The sequence below is a fragment of the Scyliorhinus canicula genome, chromosome 2 (genome assembly GCF_902713615.1).
Source record: "Scyliorhinus canicula chromosome 2, sScyCan1.1, whole genome shotgun sequence".
Classification (NCBI taxonomy): Eukaryota; Metazoa; Chordata; class Chondrichthyes; order Carcharhiniformes; family Scyliorhinidae; genus Scyliorhinus; species Scyliorhinus canicula.
The window spans coordinates 269,162,766-269,183,642 of record NC_052147.1 but is presented as its reverse complement, the minus strand read 5'-3'; the positions used below and the strand labels follow the sequence as shown (position 1 = coordinate 269,183,642).

The following is a 20,877-nucleotide window of genomic DNA, read 5'->3' as shown; positions in this document are numbered from 1 at the left end:
GTACAAGTAGGGAAAATCCCAATATATTCTAGAAGTCTATCAATGGGAAGTGGATAACCAGGGAAAGAGTAGAGCCCATTAGGAACCAAAGGGGAAAATCTGTGGATGGAGAAAGAAGACATTGGCAGGGTGTTGAACAAATACTTAACAACTGCCTCCACCCAGGGGAATGAGGATGTATGTATGGAACTCAGGGAGAGAGACTGTGAGGCTCTTGAGCAAATTGACACAGGGAGTAATAAGGTATTGGAGGAGTTGGCAGGCTTAAAAGTGGACTAATCTCCAGGTCCAGATAAATTTTATCCCAGGCTGCTGTGGGAGGCAAGGGAAGAGATTGCACAGGCTCTGACCCAAATTTTTAATTCCTCTCTGGTCATGGGGGAGGTGCCAGAGGACTGGAGACCAGCTAATGTGGCTTCAAACAGAGTTAAGTGCTGTCAATTTCCAGCTGACCACTTCAAGATCCCTCAACCGTGGCGTGGGGGCGTGATTGGAAAACACTTAATTCCGTTTGAAGCTGTAAACTAGAGCCTATTAAAATCAATACCAAAGAGAAATGACTAAATGGCTTGCAGATCAAAGATCTGAGGAGGTTTAAACCCAGCTGTTTTTCTCTTTCCAGGAATTGACAGGGACTGCTTTCAGTGAGTGTGTCAGCAGGTGTATTGCCCAGGTGAGTGTGAAAGCTGCAATTTGTTTCGCTGCCTCTGTCTGAATTGATCTCTCGCTAGACAGGGGTCACTTTTCACGGGGGGGGGGGGGAGGTCTGTGGAGGTGTCTTTATTGAGGCGGTTTGTTTATTTAGGTCGTTTCGGGGGGGGGGGGTTCTCTTTATTTTGGGGGTTTCTGGGTGGCCTCTAATTTAGCAGGGGGAGCCCATAAAATCTGGGTTTGGGGGTTAAATTGCCCTGTGGGGGGGGGGGGGGGGGGCTCGCCGTGGGAACCCGTTGTTGGGCCGCCCGTTCAAAATGCCAGCCCGGTGGCAGGATTCCTACGGAAATCCCTCGCAATCCTCAACATGCATAAATTTGCATGGCAAAGGAGTGGGAATCGCTTCCTGCTGGGAGCAGTAATCAGGCACAATTCAGCTCTGGCGGGAGAACACAGACTCCCAAGCAAAGAATTTTGCCCGGTGTTTATTCATTCTTCCAGAGCTGCCCATACGTATGGTATCCTTGCAAAACAGTTCCCAACTTGTGCCAATGCCCCACGAGATGGAAGCCAGTAGGCAGCCGACTGTATGTTCTATGTTCTGTGTTCTACTCCATCTTCACCTGATGACAGTGACTTTGGCCCCTTGTACTGTCTGTTAAAACCAGAAAAAGATTCAACCCCCTCCAAGAGAATCTCAGACGTTAGAAGTCACAGCAGCTCCTCATTGCATCCGCCAAGCAGGAAACCATCCCACTCGAGCCATCCCCCGCGCAAAACCCAATCCCCATGTTAAAATGTCCCCGATTCATTCAGACACCTTCATACCCAAGGTGTTCTAATCAATTATACCAGACGCTGGATCTCACCACTGAAAAACAGCCCAAAGACCGAGGCAAATCTGGGCAGCTGGAAAATATGACACAGGGTTAGCCAGGCAAAAGGAACCAAAGAGAAAATGGTTTCAGCAAAGGTCATAGTGCAGAAGCATGGCTGTGGAGAGTCAGAATGGAACAGCGGGGGGGTTCCCTGAACCTCCGCGCCAAAATCGGGCTCGGTGCGGGGACGGAAAATGGGGCGTCAGACCCGCGATCGGGTCCGGCGCTGTCCCGCAATTCTCCGCGGACCGGAGAATTGCCAGTCTCGCGGGCGAAGCGGCGCCGGTCAGAGACCATTGAAAGAGGCAGCTGGCCAAGTTCCCGCCGGCGTGGTTTACTCATGGTTCCACCCGGCGGGGGCTCGGAGTGGCGGCTGCGGACCCAGTCCGCGGCCACCTGGTGGGGGGGTGGGGGGTATCCGTCACTGGGTGGGGCCTCCAGGACGGTCAGGCTCACAATCAAGGGCTACCGATTGGCGGGCGCGCACGATCTGTGGAGGCCTATGTTGTTGGGGCCGGCTTGCTGTGTGGGTCCGCCATGTTGCGCGGGGCCGCTGCTGCGGTTGGCCGCCGCGTACATGGGCGGACCCACAGCCTGAAGTGCAGGGCACCGTATCGGCAGCCGGAGCTGTGTGGAGCAGCCCCGTATCGGCAGCCGGAGCTGTGTGGAGCACTCCGGGGCCCTGCAAGCCCTCTTCAAAATGGAGAACCACTCTGGACTTTCTCCAGAAAAGTTGAGAGTGATTTGCATCCGTTTTCCTGCGGGCGTAGGGACATAGCCCCATTGTCAGAGAATTCTGCCCAGCACCTTTACATGGGAGAAAATCTAAATGGTTGCGTTTAATGTTTTTATTTAATTTAGTGAGATTGACTCAAACATTTTTACACTCAGAATAAATGAATCCCCATTAATCTGGAAAAGGGAGCTCGCTGAAATCTAGTGTACGGCCATCTAAAAGAAAATTGAGCAAATCTGCTTACCTTTTTTACAGAATGGTCCATCATAAGCAGAGTGACTGCAGTTGCAAGAATAGCCATTGTACTTCTCGATACATCTCCCTCCATTGTGACACAAGTTACCGTAACTGCTGCAGTGTCCCAGGCATCCTGGCTTCACCCCGGGGGTCATTTTGGCTCTTTCTTCAAGATCGAGAGTGACTCCATTCAACCGTAAAGAGCGAACACATCCAAGAAATCCCTTCTGTCTTGAGGCAGTTCCACCTGAAAACAGACAGACTGATTTTAAGTAAATTGGGAGGGGCAGAGGGGGGTGTGGTTGGGTAAAATCTGACAGACTTGTGTCCTCCTCCAGTTGTTAGTGAAATATGCCTTCTTAATGGTCAATAAACACACAGGACACTAAGGAAGAAAAATACTCCCACAACAAGCGGGATAGCACAATTGCTTCACAGCTCCAGGGTCCCAGGTTCGATTCCGGCTTGGGTCACTGTCTGTGTGGAGTCTGCACATCCTCCCCGTGTGTGCGTGGGTTTCCTCCGGGTACTCCGGTTTCCTTCCACAGTCCAAAGATGTGCAGGTTAGGTAGATTGGCCATGATAAATTGCCCTTAGTGTCCAAAATTGCCCTTAGTGTTGGATGGGGTTACTGGGTTATGGGGATAGGGTGAAGGTGTTGACCTTGGGTAGGGTGCTCTTTCCAAGAGCCTGTGCAGACTCGATGGGCCGAATGGCCTCCTTCTGCACTGTAAATTCTATCTATGAACAAATGCAAAAATAAGATATAAACCTCAGCGCACACAATGCAATCTTCAATTTTGTATGATCCTTTTCAGTTTAGGACTGATTCCAAATAAGCAAACGGACGCATCCAATGTACAAAATCAGTTCTCACGCACCTCGATGATACAACTATTTTGATCGCTGAACAAACGGTGTTTTCTTATAATTTATAATATGTGAATTCTAATCAACAGCTGAATTTCATCTGGACACCAGGATATTTTAGACGTAAAAGCAAAGGTTCCGAAGAAGTCATATTGGAATCGAAATGTTGGGCGGGATTCTCCCGCAATTGGCGGGATGGCTCGTCGCAGGCGCCAAGAACGGCGCAAACCACTCTGGCATCGGGCCAACCGGAAGTTGCGGAATCCTCCTGTGTAGTTCTGCAACTGCGCAGACCAGCCGACGTGTTCCTGCGCATGGGCAGGGGGATTCTTCTCCGTGCCGGCTATTGAGGAGCCTGAAAGAGGCTGGTGCGGAAGGAAGGATTGCCCCCACGGTACAGGCCGGCCCGCAGATCGGTGGCCCGATCGTGGGCCAGGCCACCGTGGCCCCCCCCCCCCACCTCCCCCCCCGGGGCCGGATCCCCCCCCCAAGGACTCCACTAGATGGCCTACCAGCCAGGTCCCGCCGTGTGGGACCATGTCCATTTCACACTGGCGGGACTGGCCAGGAACCGACAGTTGCTCAGCCCATTGAGGCCCGGATAATTGCCGGGAAGGGGGCCACAGCCAACGGCGACTGACCGGCGTGCCATAAACCCCGCCGACGCCCGAAAAGCCGGCGCCGGAGAATACGGCAGCCGGCGTCGGAGTGGCGGGGCAGAATTCACGCCCCCCCCCCCCCCCCCCCCCCCCGGGGGATTCTCCGACCCGGCGGGGGGTTGGAGAATCCCGCTAGTTAACTCTGATTCTCCCTCCACAGGTGCTGTCAGACCTGCTGAGCATTTTCCAGCACTTTCTGTTTAAAATTTGGAAGTTGTTTTTGTGTGAAATGTTTACTTTATGGGTCCCTAGCTTTGGATTGAATTACACGATAGAATACTGAATATGCATACTTATTAACCAGGTGTTTGTGTTGTCAAGTTATATAAATCCTGTTGCAAAAACATTTCTTTCTAAGTGTTCAATTGAGTAAGAATGCAAGACTGAAATTAGTGTTGCTAATGGAAGATTAATCTCAATATCCATAGCATTCCTCTGCCCATTATTTTAATACATTTGTTACCCTGTTTATTGGGCACGGTTTAACCACACCTTGAAATAGCTGACAGAGAATGACAGAATCACAGAAAAATACCCTCAAGTGAATGAAGCTATCATGAATCTATCTCTCAGCCCCTTCACCACATCATGAATCACATATTCACAGAAAAATACAGCGCATAAAAGGCACCTGATCTGCTAATCCTGATCCCATTTGCTAGCGCTTGGCCCATAGCCTCAAATGTTAAGACATGCCAAGTGCTCATCCAGGTACGTTTTAAAGGATGTGAGGTGACCCGCCTCTACCACCCTCCCAGGCAGTGCGTTCCAGACCAGCACCACCCTCTGGGTAAAAATGTTTTTCCTCAAATGCCCCCTCAACCTCCCACCCTTCATCATGAACTTATGTCCCTTCGTAACCAACCCTTCAACGAAGGGGAACAGCCGCTCCCTATCCACCCTGTCCATACCCCTAATAATCTTGTTCAACTCAATCAGGTCGCCCCTCAGTCTTCTCTGCTCCAGCGAAAACAACCTAAGCCGATCCAACCTCTCTTCATAACTAAAATGTTCCATCCCAGGCAAAATCTTGGTGAAACGCTTCTGCACCGCTCCAGTACAATCACATCCTTCCTATAATGTGGTGACCAGAACTGCACACAGTACTACAGCAGTGGCCTAACCAATGCTCTACATACCTCCAATGAGACTTCCTTGCTTTTGTAATCTATGCCACGATGATAAAAGCAAGTGTATGTCACATGAATATCTGTTCTTGCACTGATGTCAGTAACGGACATTTAAAAATTATGTTAAAATGTCTTTTGGGATCTGGGTCCATTTTTGTGAAGGAGTGTGGTTACGTAAACTGTGACTGCTGTTAATATTGTTGAAGACCTTCCCATTTTTAATTTAAATACACATTTTCTGGGTGCGGGGAAGTAACAGGTTGGCAAAATAAATCCGAACCTTGATGTCCAAATGACCTTGAGGAGATAAACAAGCAAAGATCCCGGTGTCAATGTTAAACTAGAGTGGGTTTTTGGGCGGTGGGAGATGGGGAGAGTGTGAGACACACTGTCTGGTCTAAATGTCAGGCCGTGGATGGCTTAAGCCTCAGGACTCACTGAAATGCCGCCAGTCCACTTCCTAACCAGAGCGGGCAAATGGGTGGCGCAGAACAGCTGTTGGCAAGTGAGGTTTGGACAGAATTCTCAACAAGTGGTGGGAATGAGGTATTGGAAGTATCCCACGGGATGGAAGAGAGGCCTGGATGCCTGAGCTTTGGCTTCTCTTATTGGCCTGGAAGAGCACTCCTTCTCCTACACACTTGATGAACAGATGTTTTAACGGACAGGGTGTCTTCCATATTCAGACCTGCTTCTGCCGAGTATGAAAGCAAGAGTAGCAGCTCAACTCAGGTTCTGACTAAAACTGCATTGGATGTAACAGGCCCGACAATTTGCATGAAGTTGTGAGGCTCCCACCTGCTTCAGGGGGACATCGCATCCACCCATACGACCCTACCTGTTGACATTGGGAACAGTCAGGATCTGAGTTGGTGGTTAATTCATTTTTAACTTGCTCACCTTCCTTCAGGTGGGAGGATCAAAATAGGCTCCCTTCCCAGTCTCAATGTCCCCATCCCTCCCTTTCAGTTGAGGAAGCATCTCTGCTCAGCATCCCATCTCAGTAACGCGGCTGCGATAAGTAACCTGAGACTGAATCACCACTGAACAAAGAACACTACAGCACAGGAACAGGCTCTTCGGCCCTCCAAACCTGTCCCGGTCATGATACCACTCTTGGCCAAAACCCTCAGCAATTCCTAGTGCCGGATCCCTCTAGACCCATCCTATCCATGTATTTGTCAAGATGCCTTTTGAACGCCGTTAATGTATCTGCTTCCACTACCTCCCTTGGCAACGCGTTGCAGGCACTCACCACCCTCTGTGTAAAGAACCTGCCACGCACATCTCCTCAAAACGTTGCCCCATGGACCTTAAACCTATGCCCCCTAGTGACTTACCTATCCACCCTGGGAAAGAGTGCCTGCCCATCCACTTGATCCATGCCCCTCATAATCTTGTACGTCTCTATCAGGTCGCCCCTCAACCTCCATTGTTCTAATGGAAACAGTCCGAGTCTATTCAGCCTCTCCGCACAGCCTCCAGACCAGGCAAGACCCTGGTAAACATTATCTGCACCCTCTCCGAAGCCTCCACACTCTTCTGGTAGTGTGGCGACCAGAATTGTGCGCATTATTCCAAGCGAGGCCATACCCAAGTTCTATACAACTGCAGCATGACTTGCCAGTTTTTATACTCGATGCCATGTCCAATGAAGGCAAGCATTCCGTATGCTTTCTTCACGACCTTGTCTACTGTGTGGGACAATGTGGTGTGTGACACACTACTGGCCTGAGGAACAAATCTCAACTGCATAAGTAACCTGAATGGCAGTTCAGAGTTGTTCCAATTAACTTTTGCCCTGGTACAGGACACTGGTTGGAAACCTAAAAAGCACCACCGCCTCCACCTTTACACAACTGCATCTGTAAACAGCAGCATGCAAAAAAATTGGACTCAATAAAACCTAAGGTACAACATTTGAGCTTGAATATTATTTAAATACTATTGAATGTATGATTATTGAAAGCCTCTACAGAATTAGTGGAGTAGAAAACTGCACATTAAATCCTAATAATAAAGCTCAGTTCCTTTTTCTGTTGTCTTGATGTATACAGGTATTCATAAAGCTTAAGAAAGGCAATAAAACTGAACAGCTAAAGCTCAGTGATTAATGTACTCTATTATAAATACTACTTGCAATAATCCCTTTAGGCATCCAGTGCTTTAAAAAATATATTTCAACAGTTTCTCTCCTCTCTAAAGCATTTTGTATTTCCAGCTCCTTCGTTTGACACAGTTTGACCTGAAATAAAGCTGCACAAATGATACTTTAAACAAAAAAAAATCCGTCATCATAAAAACACACTTGCAGATTAGTTTATTTTTGCTGCTTTGCAAATAAGCCTCTTATCCAGCTTTGCTGCTTTAAGTTTCAGTGCCGATAGATATCGGGGATGCATGTCAATGAATGTTTGCCAGCAGATACCAGTCTAACGGATAATAAAGGAACCTTGTATTAACCTTGTCAGTTCTACAGGCCAACTCTTATTCCAGATACTGTGCACTCATGGTAGTTAAGTCAGTAAGTTCCCATCATTTGAAATGGCTTACGCAAAATATCCACTTAAGAGGAACAAACATTAAAAAACACCATGCTGAATGAAATTATTTATCCAAAAACATGTTTGAATAAAGGGGCAATTTTGGACTTTTCAAAGAACCATCAGAAAGCTCATTGATGAGCAATTGGGAGAGTAGTAGCCGTAGTAATACAAGGACATGAACTGTAAAGTTATGAAGAAAATTGCCAGTGTTATTATTTTAGGTAGCCATGATGTGGAGATGCCGACCTGGAGTTACCTCTCTCTCTGCATCTTTGATGATTTGATTGCCTGCAGGTGCTCGCATTCCGGGGCATCTCTGACTGTGTCTATATAAACATTTCTGGAACAAGCCTTTCCATTCACCTGAAGAAGGAGCCGTGCTCCGAAAGCTCGTGTTTGAAACAAACCTGTTGGACTTTAACCTGGTGTTGTAAGACTTCTTACTGTATTATTTTAGGTGTTTGCATTTTAATTTCAAAGGTACAAATCATAGATTATCATAGATTATCATAGAATTTACAGTGCAGAAGGAGGCCATTAGGCCCATCGAGTCTGCACCCGCTCTTGGAATGAGCACCCTACCCGAGGTCAACACCTCCACTCTATCCCCTATCCTCAGTTCCCAGTAACCCCACTCAACAAGGCAGCACGGGCAGCACGGTAGATGGTGGTTAGCATAAATGCTTTACAGCTCCAGGGTCCCAGGTTCGATTCCCGGCTGGGTCACTGTCTGTGCGGAATCTGCACGTCCTCCCCGTGTGTGTGTGGGTTTCTTCCGGGTGCTCCGGTTTCCTCCCACAGTCCAAAGATGTGCGGGTTAGGTGGATTGGCCATGATAAATTGCCCGTGGTGTCCTAAAAAAAAAAAGTAAGGTTAAGGGGGGGTTACGGGTACAGGGTGGATACATGGGTTTGGGTAGGGTGATCATTGCTCGGCACAACATCGAGGGCCGAAGGGCCTGTTCTGTACTGTACTGTTCTATGTTCTATGTTCTATGTTCTAACACTAAGGGCAATTTTGGACACTAAGGGCAATTTAGCATGGCGAATCCACCTAACCTGCACATCTTTGGACTGTGGGAGGAAACCCGAGCACCCGGATGAAACCCACACACACACAGGGAGGATGTGCAGACTCCGTACAGACAGTGACCCAAGCCGGAATCGAACCTGGGACCCTGGAGCTGTGAAGCAATTGTGCTATCCACAATGCTACCATGCTGCCCAATAAGCAGTTATGAAATTGAAGAAAGATCAGCCAAAGTTTAGCCTTCTTGCGTTGAGTGAAAACATTGGCCCATAACCTTCTGGTTCCTCAGTGTCGCATTTCGGAGGTACCCCAATGATGCGCTGGGGAATCCCTCTCGGAGGTTCCTGCCTAAAGGTTTACCCGGAACTTACCCAAATGTGCTACTTCCTCTGGATTATTGAACTGTGCTAGGGATCATCCATCAGAAGCGACTTAAATTGTTAACTTTGGATGGTTCTGCCAGTTTTACCCTGATAGTTATTCTGAAAGGGATAGAGGAAAAGTATCGCTTCTAACTTCAGAGCAACTGGGACTGTTAGCTGGGATTCCTGCAGGCAAGTGTGGGGCCCAAAATTGGATTCTCGCTGGGCATCAAACCCATCATGGGTTTCCCAGCACACTCCCCTTGGCGAGATCAGGTTATCACCGAGAAATGGCGAGTAATTGATCATAACTCAATAGCATCCATTTCAAGATTGAAGTAAAATGCTACGGTCTCCTGGGATGCTTCTATTCCCCAGCTGGATGTCAGGCAGGCAAAAATCAGTACTGGTCCTTGAATGCCGGGACTAGGCACTGCTGACACCAAGGAGGAGCAAAAGGGTGAGCACCCACCCCACACTTACCTCCAGAGTTTCCAAGATATGGTCATGTTACAAGTCTTCCTTCTGTCACCTTGAAAGCCTTTAAACTCTGTCCCAGCATGTCAATATCATGTCAGATGAAGGTAACAATCTTGCCTTCAAACCATTAATGTCTCACCCAAAATGTCAGTTTCAAAGGTCTGTCAGATGAAGGCAAACATTTTCCCTCTGTAGCCTTGAAAGTATCGATCCCTCTCCCATCATGTCAGTATCAAAGATCTGTCAGATGAAGGTAAAAGTCTTCCCTTTGATGTTTTGGAATCCTTTGAAATGTTTTTAAACATTCAATTTAATTCCGCTTTAACTTTCCCAATCCTCTGGGGTTGCTGAGAAACCTAAAAGCTTTGAACTGCTTTGTTTACCTACAATTCCATGGTCTGTTACCTTTTAACAACCTCTTTGTTGACAGTTCCAGGCTATTTCAAAAGCGGGATTAGCTTTGATTGTTTTTGTCGCTCTTCGTGGTCCATTAACTCTGAGGTGCTTCCTCTTTTGAGCAGTTATTTTTCTAACCACAGCTTTTTTTAAAAAGAGGTTCGACAGGATTCTCTGTTGGCTGATGTCAAAATCAGGAAACGAGATTGAGCAGTGAATAGGTTCTGACACCAAACTTGCAGCAAATGCCGATTGGATGCCAAATCGCAATTCTCTGTCACTTTGACAGTGGCGTAAATGTGGTGTGGAACGCACTTAGACACCGTTCACGTATTATTAGCGAGTCTGACCCGGTATTCTCCGGGAGCCTCCGTGATTCTCTGCCTCCGATGGGCCGAGTTCCCCACGGCGAGGTTCACTTGTGCTTTTAAATATCGTGAAACTGGAGTGGTGGCTGCTGAGGGAGAGAGAGGGGCTACGGAAAGTGCCCAACATCAGCATAGTTTGCTGTCAGTTGTGATGCTGGCCCGGGGACTTCTTCCAGGGCTGGGGGTATAGTGGTGGAGGCCAGGAGGTGGGCTGTGGAGTTGGGATGGACAGGCATGGAAAACCATTGCCGCAGCTGGCAATGCAGCCATGCAGCTGCGCACACCAATTGCAGCCCACTGTGAACTTCAGACCACAGGTCATATGGGTGGCCTCCCAGGCTACCCCCCTCCTCTTGCCCCAGCCGACGCAGCAGTGGGATGGGAACACTCCAGCACAACCAGTGTCATAATTTCGGGTAAACCCACCGGGTTCAGTTACATTCCAGGAGATTGTCACAATGTCGCACATATCAAGCACGACACCAATGGTGCATACTCAATAGACCAGCTTTAAATCAAAGTTACCGTTCCTCACCCGCACAGCAGTCCCACATTTATGTATTTTCAAACAATGAGGTAAAGACAATGGAAAGTATAATGAAGCTGGGGGTACAACAGCCAACTTATCTACGACCACAAATTTAGTTTTCCTGACTGAAGTTGAATTTAATCTTTATAATCCCATAGGACCATAAAAACTATGATCTTGAAAGTCCTCAAGTGGACACATCCCAGCACTAGTGCCAGAAGGAGTCTACAAACAGGATCCACCATTGACCTTGTTGAAATTCATAACATGGGCAGTGGGAAGGATTGAAAATAGTTGGCTTGTGGTAATTTAGAGGTGAGTCACGTCATCAACATACCAGATGGGATAAGGACAGGAATGGTGAGTCTCCCAGAGGACCTCAGAAAGAAGAAGACATGGAGTGAAGCCACTCAAAGGTCTACATCACTAGACAACCTTTTCACTTAATGGAGGAACAATTTGAGGCTTCACAGCTGCAGTTTTATGCGAAGCATCCCACTATTTGTGAGAGTCACACATGATCCCAAAATACTCCACCCCTGCCTCACCCCTTCCTCTCCTTCACAGAACCATCATAGGATGCCCCTTACCCTCACTTTCCACTCCACCAGCCTCTAGATTCAAATGATCATCCTCCGCTAGCTCCACCAACCCCAACATGATGCTACCAAGAAACACATCTTCCCCTCACCCTTCCTCTCAACATTCCACACGGACTGCTCCCTCCGTGACAACCCGGTCCACTACTCCATCATGCCCAATGCCTCAAACCCTTCACGCAATACCCTACCTTGCAATTGCAGAAGGTAAAACACCTGTCCCTTTATCTCCTCCTCCCTCTGTCTTCAAGGCCCCAAACACTCCTTTCAGGTTAAGAAACATTTCACTTACACCTCTTTCAATTTGGTCTGCTGTATTTGATGCTACCAACGCAGTCTCCTCTACATTGGGGAGACAAAGCACAGACTGGGTAACCACTTTGCGGAACACCTGGCCCCCGCTGGGGCAGGCGTCTGTGGGGTCGACAAGGGGTAAGAGGGGTGGGCCGCGTGGCTGGCGGGGTAGGCCTGAATGTTATGTGAGGCAACCGTCATGGAGAGTGCTTGCTTCTTTGTCTCAGCTAGGTCGAGCGTGGCCCCTTCTAACAGTCTCTGGCGTATGAGGTCCGACCCAATCCCCGTTACGAATGCATCGCGCATAAGAAGGTTGGAATGTTCAGTGGCTGTAATGGCCTGACAGTCACAGTCCCGGACGAGTGGGATTAGGGCTTGCCAGAAGTCTTCTGTGGACTCACCCGGGAGTTGATACCGAGTGGCGAGTACGTGCCTGGTGAAAAGCGTGTTCGTTTTCTGTGCATAGTTTTCTTTGAGGAGTGCCATGGCGTCTGCGTAATTCGGGGCATCCTGGATCAGCGGAAACACGTTGGAGCTCAACTTTGAGTACAGGATATGTATCTTTTGTGCCTCCGGAACAGGGTGGTCGCTGAGTTGATGTCGGCCGCGAAGCAAGCTAGCCAGTGATTGGTCCTTTTTGGCATTGCTTGATTGCGGATCCAGCTGCATTATGATTGCGGCTCTGTGGTTTTATTTGGAGGTCCATTTTATAGAAAATCTTATAGCAATAAATTGAGGCACGATCAATGGGACAAAGACGATAGTTGAATCCAACTGAGGCTTTATTGCAATAAGATGTATGGCCTCCCACAGCAGCTGGCGAAATGGCTGCTAGCTGGAGGACACACATATTTATAAGCAGGCAGAGTCTACCGGTGAACCTGTAGTACAGGTCCTACCGTACATCACCTAATACACGTGCAACAGTGGTTTAACACATGAGGCTAAGTGTTGACGCTGTCGGAAATGCCGTCGCGCCGCTCCAGCTGCTGATCCTGAAGTCAACTGGATGCCACGGGGTCCGCGCACGCGCAGTGGCACCGGCGCAACGCACGCATGTGCAGTGACTCCCTTCTCCGCGCTGGCCCCAACGCAACATGGCGTAGGGCTATAGGGGCCAGCGTGGAAGAAAGGAGGCCCCCAGCCCGAGAGGCCGGTCCGTCGATCGGTGGGCCCCGACCGCGGGCCAGGCCACAACGGAGGCCCCCCCAGGGGTCAATCCCCCCAACCCCCACCCCCCACAGGCCGCCCCCGGACCCTTCCACGCTGTGGTCCCGCCGGCTGAGAGCAGGTGTGAACTATGCCGGCGGGACTTGGGTTTTCTGCGACGGCCGCTCGGCCCATCCCGGCCACGCCGGCGCCAATGGCACCGAATCTCCGCTCTACGGAGAATCGCGTCCCGATGTCGGAGCGGCATGGTGCAATTCGTGCCGGTCACGGGGATTCTCCGGCCCAGCCCCGGGCTGACAGAATCCCACCCAGGATTGCAAATTTCCTGTTGCTTGCATTTTGAATCAGTATCTTGATCTCCTGCCCACATGTCCGTCCTTGGTCTGTTGCAATGCTCAATGATCCCTGACACAAACTGGAGGAGCAACATCATCAAACTTTCTTATAAGGCACGTTACAACCCTCAGGACTCAACATTGAGGTCAACAACTTTACACTGTGACCTTTCTCTTCCATCTTAACCTTTTTTGAAACAGCCTAAACATTTTTTGTTCCTCTGCAAAAAACCCTTCCTCCACCGCCCCACTGGGCCGTCTATCACTTGTTATTAAGTCTTGCTACATCTTAGTTGTGATCTCTCCCAGCTCCCATTGATCACTGCTCCGCCTGTCCCACTTCCTCTTCGATCTAATCCAACAATTTGTTTCCACTCTTTAGTTCTGAAGAAGGGTTTTCTCTCTCTACGGATGCTGCTGATCTGCTGGGTTTTCCAGCGTTCTCTGGTTTTGTCCCAGAATACTGTGCTTCCTTGAAAGAAACCAAATATTCTGATATATTAATCTTTTAATTGGACAGATATTAATGGCTTTTGCACCGTAAGTAAGGAACTCATTAACTGAGTTCACCTTGTTGGATTATTTTTGCAGAGTGCATTCATTCTCTAACTCAATTAGGACTTGCTGTTGAGGATGACTGAACAGAAACCGTTTCGGATCCATAATGTTTAGATGGCTGCAAAATACAGCAGTTTGAAGGCAAATAGCTACACGGGGGTACGTTTTTGCAGGCTCTACAGGGGCTGTAAATATTTTTAAAGCACTTCCCAATGTGATCCCACCAGATCAGATTGGGGCCTCACGGTAGCATGGTGGTTAGCATCAATGCTTCACAGCTCCAGGGTCCCAGGTTCGATTCCCGGCAGGGTCACTGTCTGTGTGGAGTCTGCACGTTCTCCCCGTGTGTGCGTGGGTTTCCTCCGGGTGCTCCGGTTTCCTCCCACAGTCCAAAGATGTGCGGGTTAGGTGGATTGGCCATGCTAAATTGCCCGTAGTGTAAGGTTAATGGGGGGATTGTTGGGTTACGGGTATACGGGTTACGTGGGTTTAAAGTAGGGTGATCATTGTTCGGCACAACATCGAGGGCCGAAGGGTCTGTTCTGTGCTGTACTGTTCTATGTTCTATGTTCTATATGAAAATGAATGAAATGAAAATCGCTTATTGTCACGAGTAGACTTCAATGGGGTTACTGTGAGAAGCCCCTAGTTGCCACATTCCGGCGCCTGTTCGGGGAGGCTGGTACGGGAATTGAACCGTGCTGCTGACCTGCCGTGGTCTGCTTTTAAAAGCCAGTGATTTAGCCCAGTGTGCTAAACCAGCAGGTTTAGCACAGTGGGCTAAACAGCTGGCTTCTAATGCAGAATAAGGCCAGCAGCGCGGGTTCCATTCCTGTACCGGCCTTCCCGAACAGGCGGAATCCTGACCCAGACTTTCTTTGAAAATTCAGCCCTTGGAGTCTGTGGAGCAGTGACATAAAGATTCCTGTTAGTTTTCTGATTGCTAAACTGGGAATGCTGTTGTGTGATGCACTAATGAGGAAGATTATCACATTTATCCCTCCACTACCTGCTCCCTAAGAGGGCATTAACAGTGAATTAGGCGGGAGAGAACAAACCATTTTATATCATAGAATTTACAGTGCAGAAGGAGACCATTCTGCCCATCGAATCTGCACTGGCTCTTGGAAAGAGCTCCCTACTTAAACCCACATCTCCAACATATCCCCATAACCCAGTAACCCCACCTCCCGTGCCGTCGTGTGTTATGGTGGGCTCCCTGGGGGTGTCCCTTACAAGGCTGAGTCTGGCTTTTTTAATAAATTACTCTGGGGTTGGAAGTTTCTTCTTCCTTCTAACTCTTTCAGAATAACAATCAGGGTAAAACTGGCAATTTATATATATTTGTAATATATATTGCCTCTGTTGGATGGTTTCTAGGCCAGCACAATTATCTAGAGGAAGTTAGCGCTCCTGGGCAATTGCCGGGTAAACCCCCACGCTGGGAACTCCCAGAGCCATTGTCCAGCGCATCACTGGGGGACCACCCCAAATGCGATGTTTGGGAACCTGCAAGTTATGTGGCTAAATGGGCAGGTTAAGTGAGTGGACAACCGCAGTGGGTTAGCAGTGCGGCCTCACGACGCTGAGATCCCAGGTTCGATCCCGGCTCTGGGTCTCTGTCTGCAGTTTGCACATTCTCCCCGTGTTTGCGTGGGTTTTGCCCCCACAGCCAAAAGATGTGAAAGCTAGGTGGATTGGCCACGCTAAGGTGTCCCTTAATTGGAAAAAATAATGAATTGGGTACACTAAATTTAAAAAAAAATGAGTGGACAACAAGATGGCAGCTGGGGGTCTATGTAGGGAAGCATAAAGTTATTCACTTTGGTCATTAGAATGGCAGAGCTATGAACTGATCAAACGAAAAGTAAAATGCTGTTTCTCACAAATCAATAAATTCAATGAAAATAAAGTTTTACCTCAATCGCGCTCTATCCAAAAGAATCTTCACAATCTACTCTTGAAAACTGCCATCGCTGCACTCACCCAACATTGATTCCCTGTTTAAGTTCATCATGGTACTACTAATCTTATAAAAAATACAGTGTAATCATACTCTTGAATCATGTCATTGGAACATTCTTAGTATATGTCACTTGTTTAAAAACCATTAGTATGTTTTATTCAAGAATGAACACCCTTGTCATGTCACTACAGTAGAGGAATTTGATTCACCCCAGCGCTTTGCATGTGAAACTCAATTTACATTAAATATACTTTACACACTACTGCATTTTATTTTTCCTGAGGAATTAACAAGACAACCTGCAGCATGCAAATAAATCCAGGGTTTATACAGTAGGATGGAAAATGCATGATAATTGAAAAAATCCGAAACATTGAAAGGAATGTTTCTTGCCTGGAAGGTCCTTCATGTTGTGTCAGAAGGTAAAAAGGTTCCGGATATAATTTTTATCCAATGTGCTCATCTAGGAACACACGAGAGGCAACTGGGAGGGAAATTGTTTGACCCTCAGCATTCAGTCTATCCATTGCAGGCATCTAGGCGGCATGGTAGCACAGTGGGTAGCACTGTTGCTTCACAGTTCGAGGGTCCCAGGTTCGATTCCCGGTTTGGGTCACTGTCTGTGCGCAGTCTGCACGTTCTCCCCAAGTCTGCGTGGGTTTCCTCTGGGTGCTCCGGTTTCCTCCCACAAGTCCCGAAAGACGTGCTGTTAGGTAATTTGGACATTCTGAATTCTCCCTCTGTGTACCTGAACAGGTGCCGGAATGTGGTGACTCGGGGCTTTTCACAGTAACTTCATTGCAGTGTTAATGTATGCCTACTTGTGACAATAAAGCTTATTATAACTCCAGGGTTCTCAGTTCGATTCCCAGCTTGGGTCACTGTCTGTGCGGAGTCCGCACGTTCTCCCTCTGTCTACGTGGGTTTCATCCGGGTGCTCTGATTTACTCCCACAATTCCCGAAAGACGTGCTGTTAGATAATTTGAACATTCTGAATTCTCGCTCAGTGTACCCGAACATGCGCTGGAATGTGGCGACTCGGGGCTTTTCGCAGTGACTTCATTGCAGTATTAATGTAAGCCTACTTGTGACAATAAAGGTTATTAATAGGGCTGGCTTAGCTCAGTGGGCTAGTCAACTGGTTTGTGATGCAGAACAAGGCCAGCAGCGTGGGTTTAATTCCCGTACCAGCTGAGGATTCTGAATTCTCCCTCCGTGTACCTGAACAGGCTCTGGAATGTGGCAACTAGGGGCTTTTCACAGTAACTTCATTGCAGTGTTAATGTAAGCCTATTTGTCACAATGAAGGTTATTTATTTTATTTTTTTAATCACCTGTTCCGTTTACAACATCCATAATCGTGTTAGATTGTGGGGATGGAGGTGTCGGACGTTTTCTGTCCTTTGTTGGAATATCTGACTGAACCTTCCAATTTTGCCTGAACTTGTAAATTTTGCCTGAACTGTAAATTTTTCCACCACCCCTGCCGGACTCTTTTTTTTAGCAGGGGGTGAATATGGTAGTGTCCATAAACTGTATATTAGATGTAGTACGGTAAGGTTCCTGTACCTGAGGTACATGGGTAAATCCCTGCCTGCTGGCTCCGCCCAGTAGGCGGTGTATAAATGTGTGTGCTCACCGGAGCTGCTCCCGTTCTGGTAGCAGCTACAGGCCACACATCTCTGCTCAATAAAGCATCGATTATTCACTACTCTCGTCTTTGCAGTAATTGATAGTGCATCAGGCATCACTGGCATGGCCAAGATTTGTTGGCCATCCTGAATTGCCCTTGAACTCAGTGGCATGCTTGGCCATTTCAGAGGGCAGTTAAGAGTCAACCACATTGCGGCCCTGGAGTGACATGTAGTCCAGTGGCATGAATGAGCCAGATGATTTTTTTTAACAATGATACAATTTAACAATTTTAACAATGGGGCAGCACGGTAGCATGGTGGTTAGCATAAATGCTTCACAGCTCCAGGGTCCCAGGTTCAATTTCCGGCTGGGTCACTGTCTGTGCGGAGTCTGCACGTCCTCCCCGTGTGTGCGTGGGTTTCCTCCGGGTGCTCCGGTTTCCTCCCACAATCCAAAGATGTGCGGGTTAGGTGGATTGGCCATGCTAAATTGCCCGTAGTGTCCTAAAAAGTAAGGTTGGGGGGGGGGGGGGGGTTGTTGGGTTACGGGTATAGGGTGGATACGTGGGTTTGAGTAGGGTGATCATTGCTCGGCACAACATCGAGGGCCGAAGGGCCTGTTCTGTGCTGTACTGTTCTATGTTCTATGTTCTATAGTTTCATGGTCGCCATTACTGAGACTAGTTTTCAATTCCAGATTTTATTAATTACAGTTCAATTCCACCAGCCGCAATGGTGGCATTTTTCTGAGTCTCACGATTACTCGCCCATGGACATTACCGCTACCCCGACACCCAACTCCCCTAGTGATTCAGAAGAATTGGTCACACTCCATCTTATCTACACTGGGACATTTCGGCTGGGTCTTGAAAAGCTCTGGATGGTTTTCTTTTGGGAGAATGCCGGCCTGTGTTTTGGGCAGAAATTTGAGGGGGTGTCCTCAAGGTTGCAATGTGATAATGTTTTCAACAGGCGGTTACTTATAGAAGAATCTCTTCCCCCCCCCCCCCCCCCCCCCCCCCCACCCGTCCCCAACATCCCACAATCAGCACAACCCCGCAAATCTTATCCAAGCTCAAATGATTCAGGAACTCACCTGTTTAACTGCATTTTTCAGCAGACACTGATGGTTGGTTGGGTGCTCTTGATGCATCACCTATCATCTGATTCAATTCCTCACCTTAAAATTATTTCCATGATCTGAGGAAACTTATGGAGCAAAATGAATCCAGTTTTGATTTCATTGGTGTGTGAATTGGCAAAGAATAACGGTGGGACAGCAGAGAGCGATTTGTCTGAAGCTCAATACAGAATATTAGCTGTTAGGGGGAAATATTACAGCTAAACTGAGAAAGGAAGCTAAAAGTCTTGGCTGTGTAAATCGCTAAAATCTGTCTTTGTAGGTTACTGCTTCAGAGAAAGCATTTGGCATTATGCATTAAAGAAATTTAGTTCACCAAGCGTTATTTTGAGATGTAATTTAAAGATTTGGGGCATGATTCTCCATTTCTGAGACAAGAGTGACGCAGAACCAGTGGTCGTTTACGACAGAATGAACGCCGCACACCTGGACTGATTCCACCACCATTGAGGGGCTAGCACCGGTGCCGCGTGGAACACAATCGATTCCAATGATAAACGGTGCAGGATTCGGCGGGTCCATGATTGACATTCAGGAGGCTGACAAGCTGCAGCCACCTATACACATTATACTCCCCACACACACTCATCCCAGCCTTCAAGGTGGCACTGGTGGTGCTGGAGCGCACCCCTACAGCTGATGGATCGGCTGGGGCCAGAGGGCACCTAGGGGGTGGCCTGGGGGGGGACACCTATACATCCCCTGGCACTAGATTCGGAGTGGACTGTTGGCGGCGTGCACAGCTGGATGGCTGTCCATCCACCCCGACCCCACAGCCCACCTCCTGGCCACCCCTCACTACTCCCCGGCCCTGGCAGAAGGCCCAGCGGTACAACTGTCAGCAAACTATGGCGACGTTGGACACTTTCCGTACCTCCTCTCTCTCCCTCAGCAGCCACCATGCCAGTTTCCCAATTTTTAAAAGCACAAGTCAACCCACGCCATCGGGAACCCGGCCTTTCGGAGGTGGAGAATCACAGAGGCCCCGGAGAATACCGGATCAGGCCCGCTAACGTTATGCAAATAGTGTGTACTGTACTTGCGTTCCGGAATGCACTGACGCCGCTATCGAGGTGTTAGGGATTTACAATTTGGCGTCAAATTGAAAATGAAATTGATACCGCAATTAGAAAACTATGGCGTGGGTGGAAAATGGACGTCTCGCCGGAGTGGGCGATTTTACCATTGGGTTTGTTCACCCCTATGAAATACAAGGCAAACACCCTTGAACATTTTGACAAGGAGACATTCTCTCCAACAAGAAAGAGGGTGAGAATGTCTGCCAATCCAGACACTGAAGAAATTCTGGTAATGTGGTTCAAGGCAGTCCGAATGTAGAAAGTTCCCATGTCTATTCCAATCCTCCAGGAAAGTGAAGACTGGCAAAGAAGCTGAGACACAAGGGGGGGCGATTCTCCCAAATGGAGCCCAAGCGTTCATGCCATCGTGAACCCCGTCACGTTTCACGATGGCGCAAAACGGGCCCGGGGCGACCGATTCTGTCCAACACAGGGGGCCAGAACGGCGCTGGAGTGGTTCACGCCGCTCCAGCCTCCCTTCCCAGCACCAAATGGGTGCCGCGCCAACCTGCGCATGCACAGTTGGGCCGCGCCAACCTGCGCATGCGCGGGGGCCTTCTTTAGCGCGCCGGCCCCGACTCAACATGGCGTCGGTGCTCGGGCCGGCTGCACCAGAAAGTAAGCCCGGGAAGGGAGAGGCCGGCCCGCCGATTGGTGGGCCCAGATCGCGGGCCGGACCCCATCGGAGTCACCCCCCGGGGTCGGAGCCCACCCCTCTCCCCCCGTCACAGGCCACTCCCCGACCGTTCGCGCAGAGTTCCGGCCGGCAGCGACCAGGGGTGAGCGGCGCGGGCGGGACTCTGTCGTATCCGCGCGGCCGCTCGGCCCAATCGGGCCGGAGAATCGATTCCAGCGGCCCGCGGCCAGCACCGCGCCAAACGCACCAGCGCAAATGACGCCAATTCTCTGCACCACGGATAATTGCGCACTGACATCGGGGTGGCGTGGCGCGGTTGCGGCAATTCTCCAGCCCACCGCGGGGGTCAGAAAATCGCCCCCGAGGAATTTGTTCACCTACAGTAACAGACAATATCAATTCAAGGCAAGGAGCAGCAATGTCTTCCACTCAGTGAGTGGTGAAGGTGCAGGAGTTACGGCAACAATGACAGACGATTGGCTCCAAAATGGTCCTTGCTCACGCCTTGAAGAAATATACACCATGAGGCATTTTGGATGAAATCGGTTCTCTTTTACTGTCGTTTGCCAGACCGTTCTTGATGTTTAAAGGT

The 20,877-nt window shown here is 48.9% G+C and overlaps 1 protein-coding gene across 2 annotated transcripts in view; it reads right to left on the bottom strand.

The window, feature by feature from the left end:
* The window catches only part of LOC119962139 (contactin-associated protein-like 5), a 1,052,391-nt gene that overhangs the window by 265,982 nt on the left and 765,532 nt on the right, over nucleotides 1-20,877 (bottom strand). For both annotated transcript variants that reach the window (XM_038790062.1, XM_038790063.1), the window contains exon 18: nucleotides 2,510-2,749. In XM_038790062.1, the coding sequence (XP_038645990.1) occupies nucleotides 2,510-2,749 (240 nt within the window). The remainder of the gene's footprint in view (nucleotides 1-2,509; nucleotides 2,750-20,877) is intronic.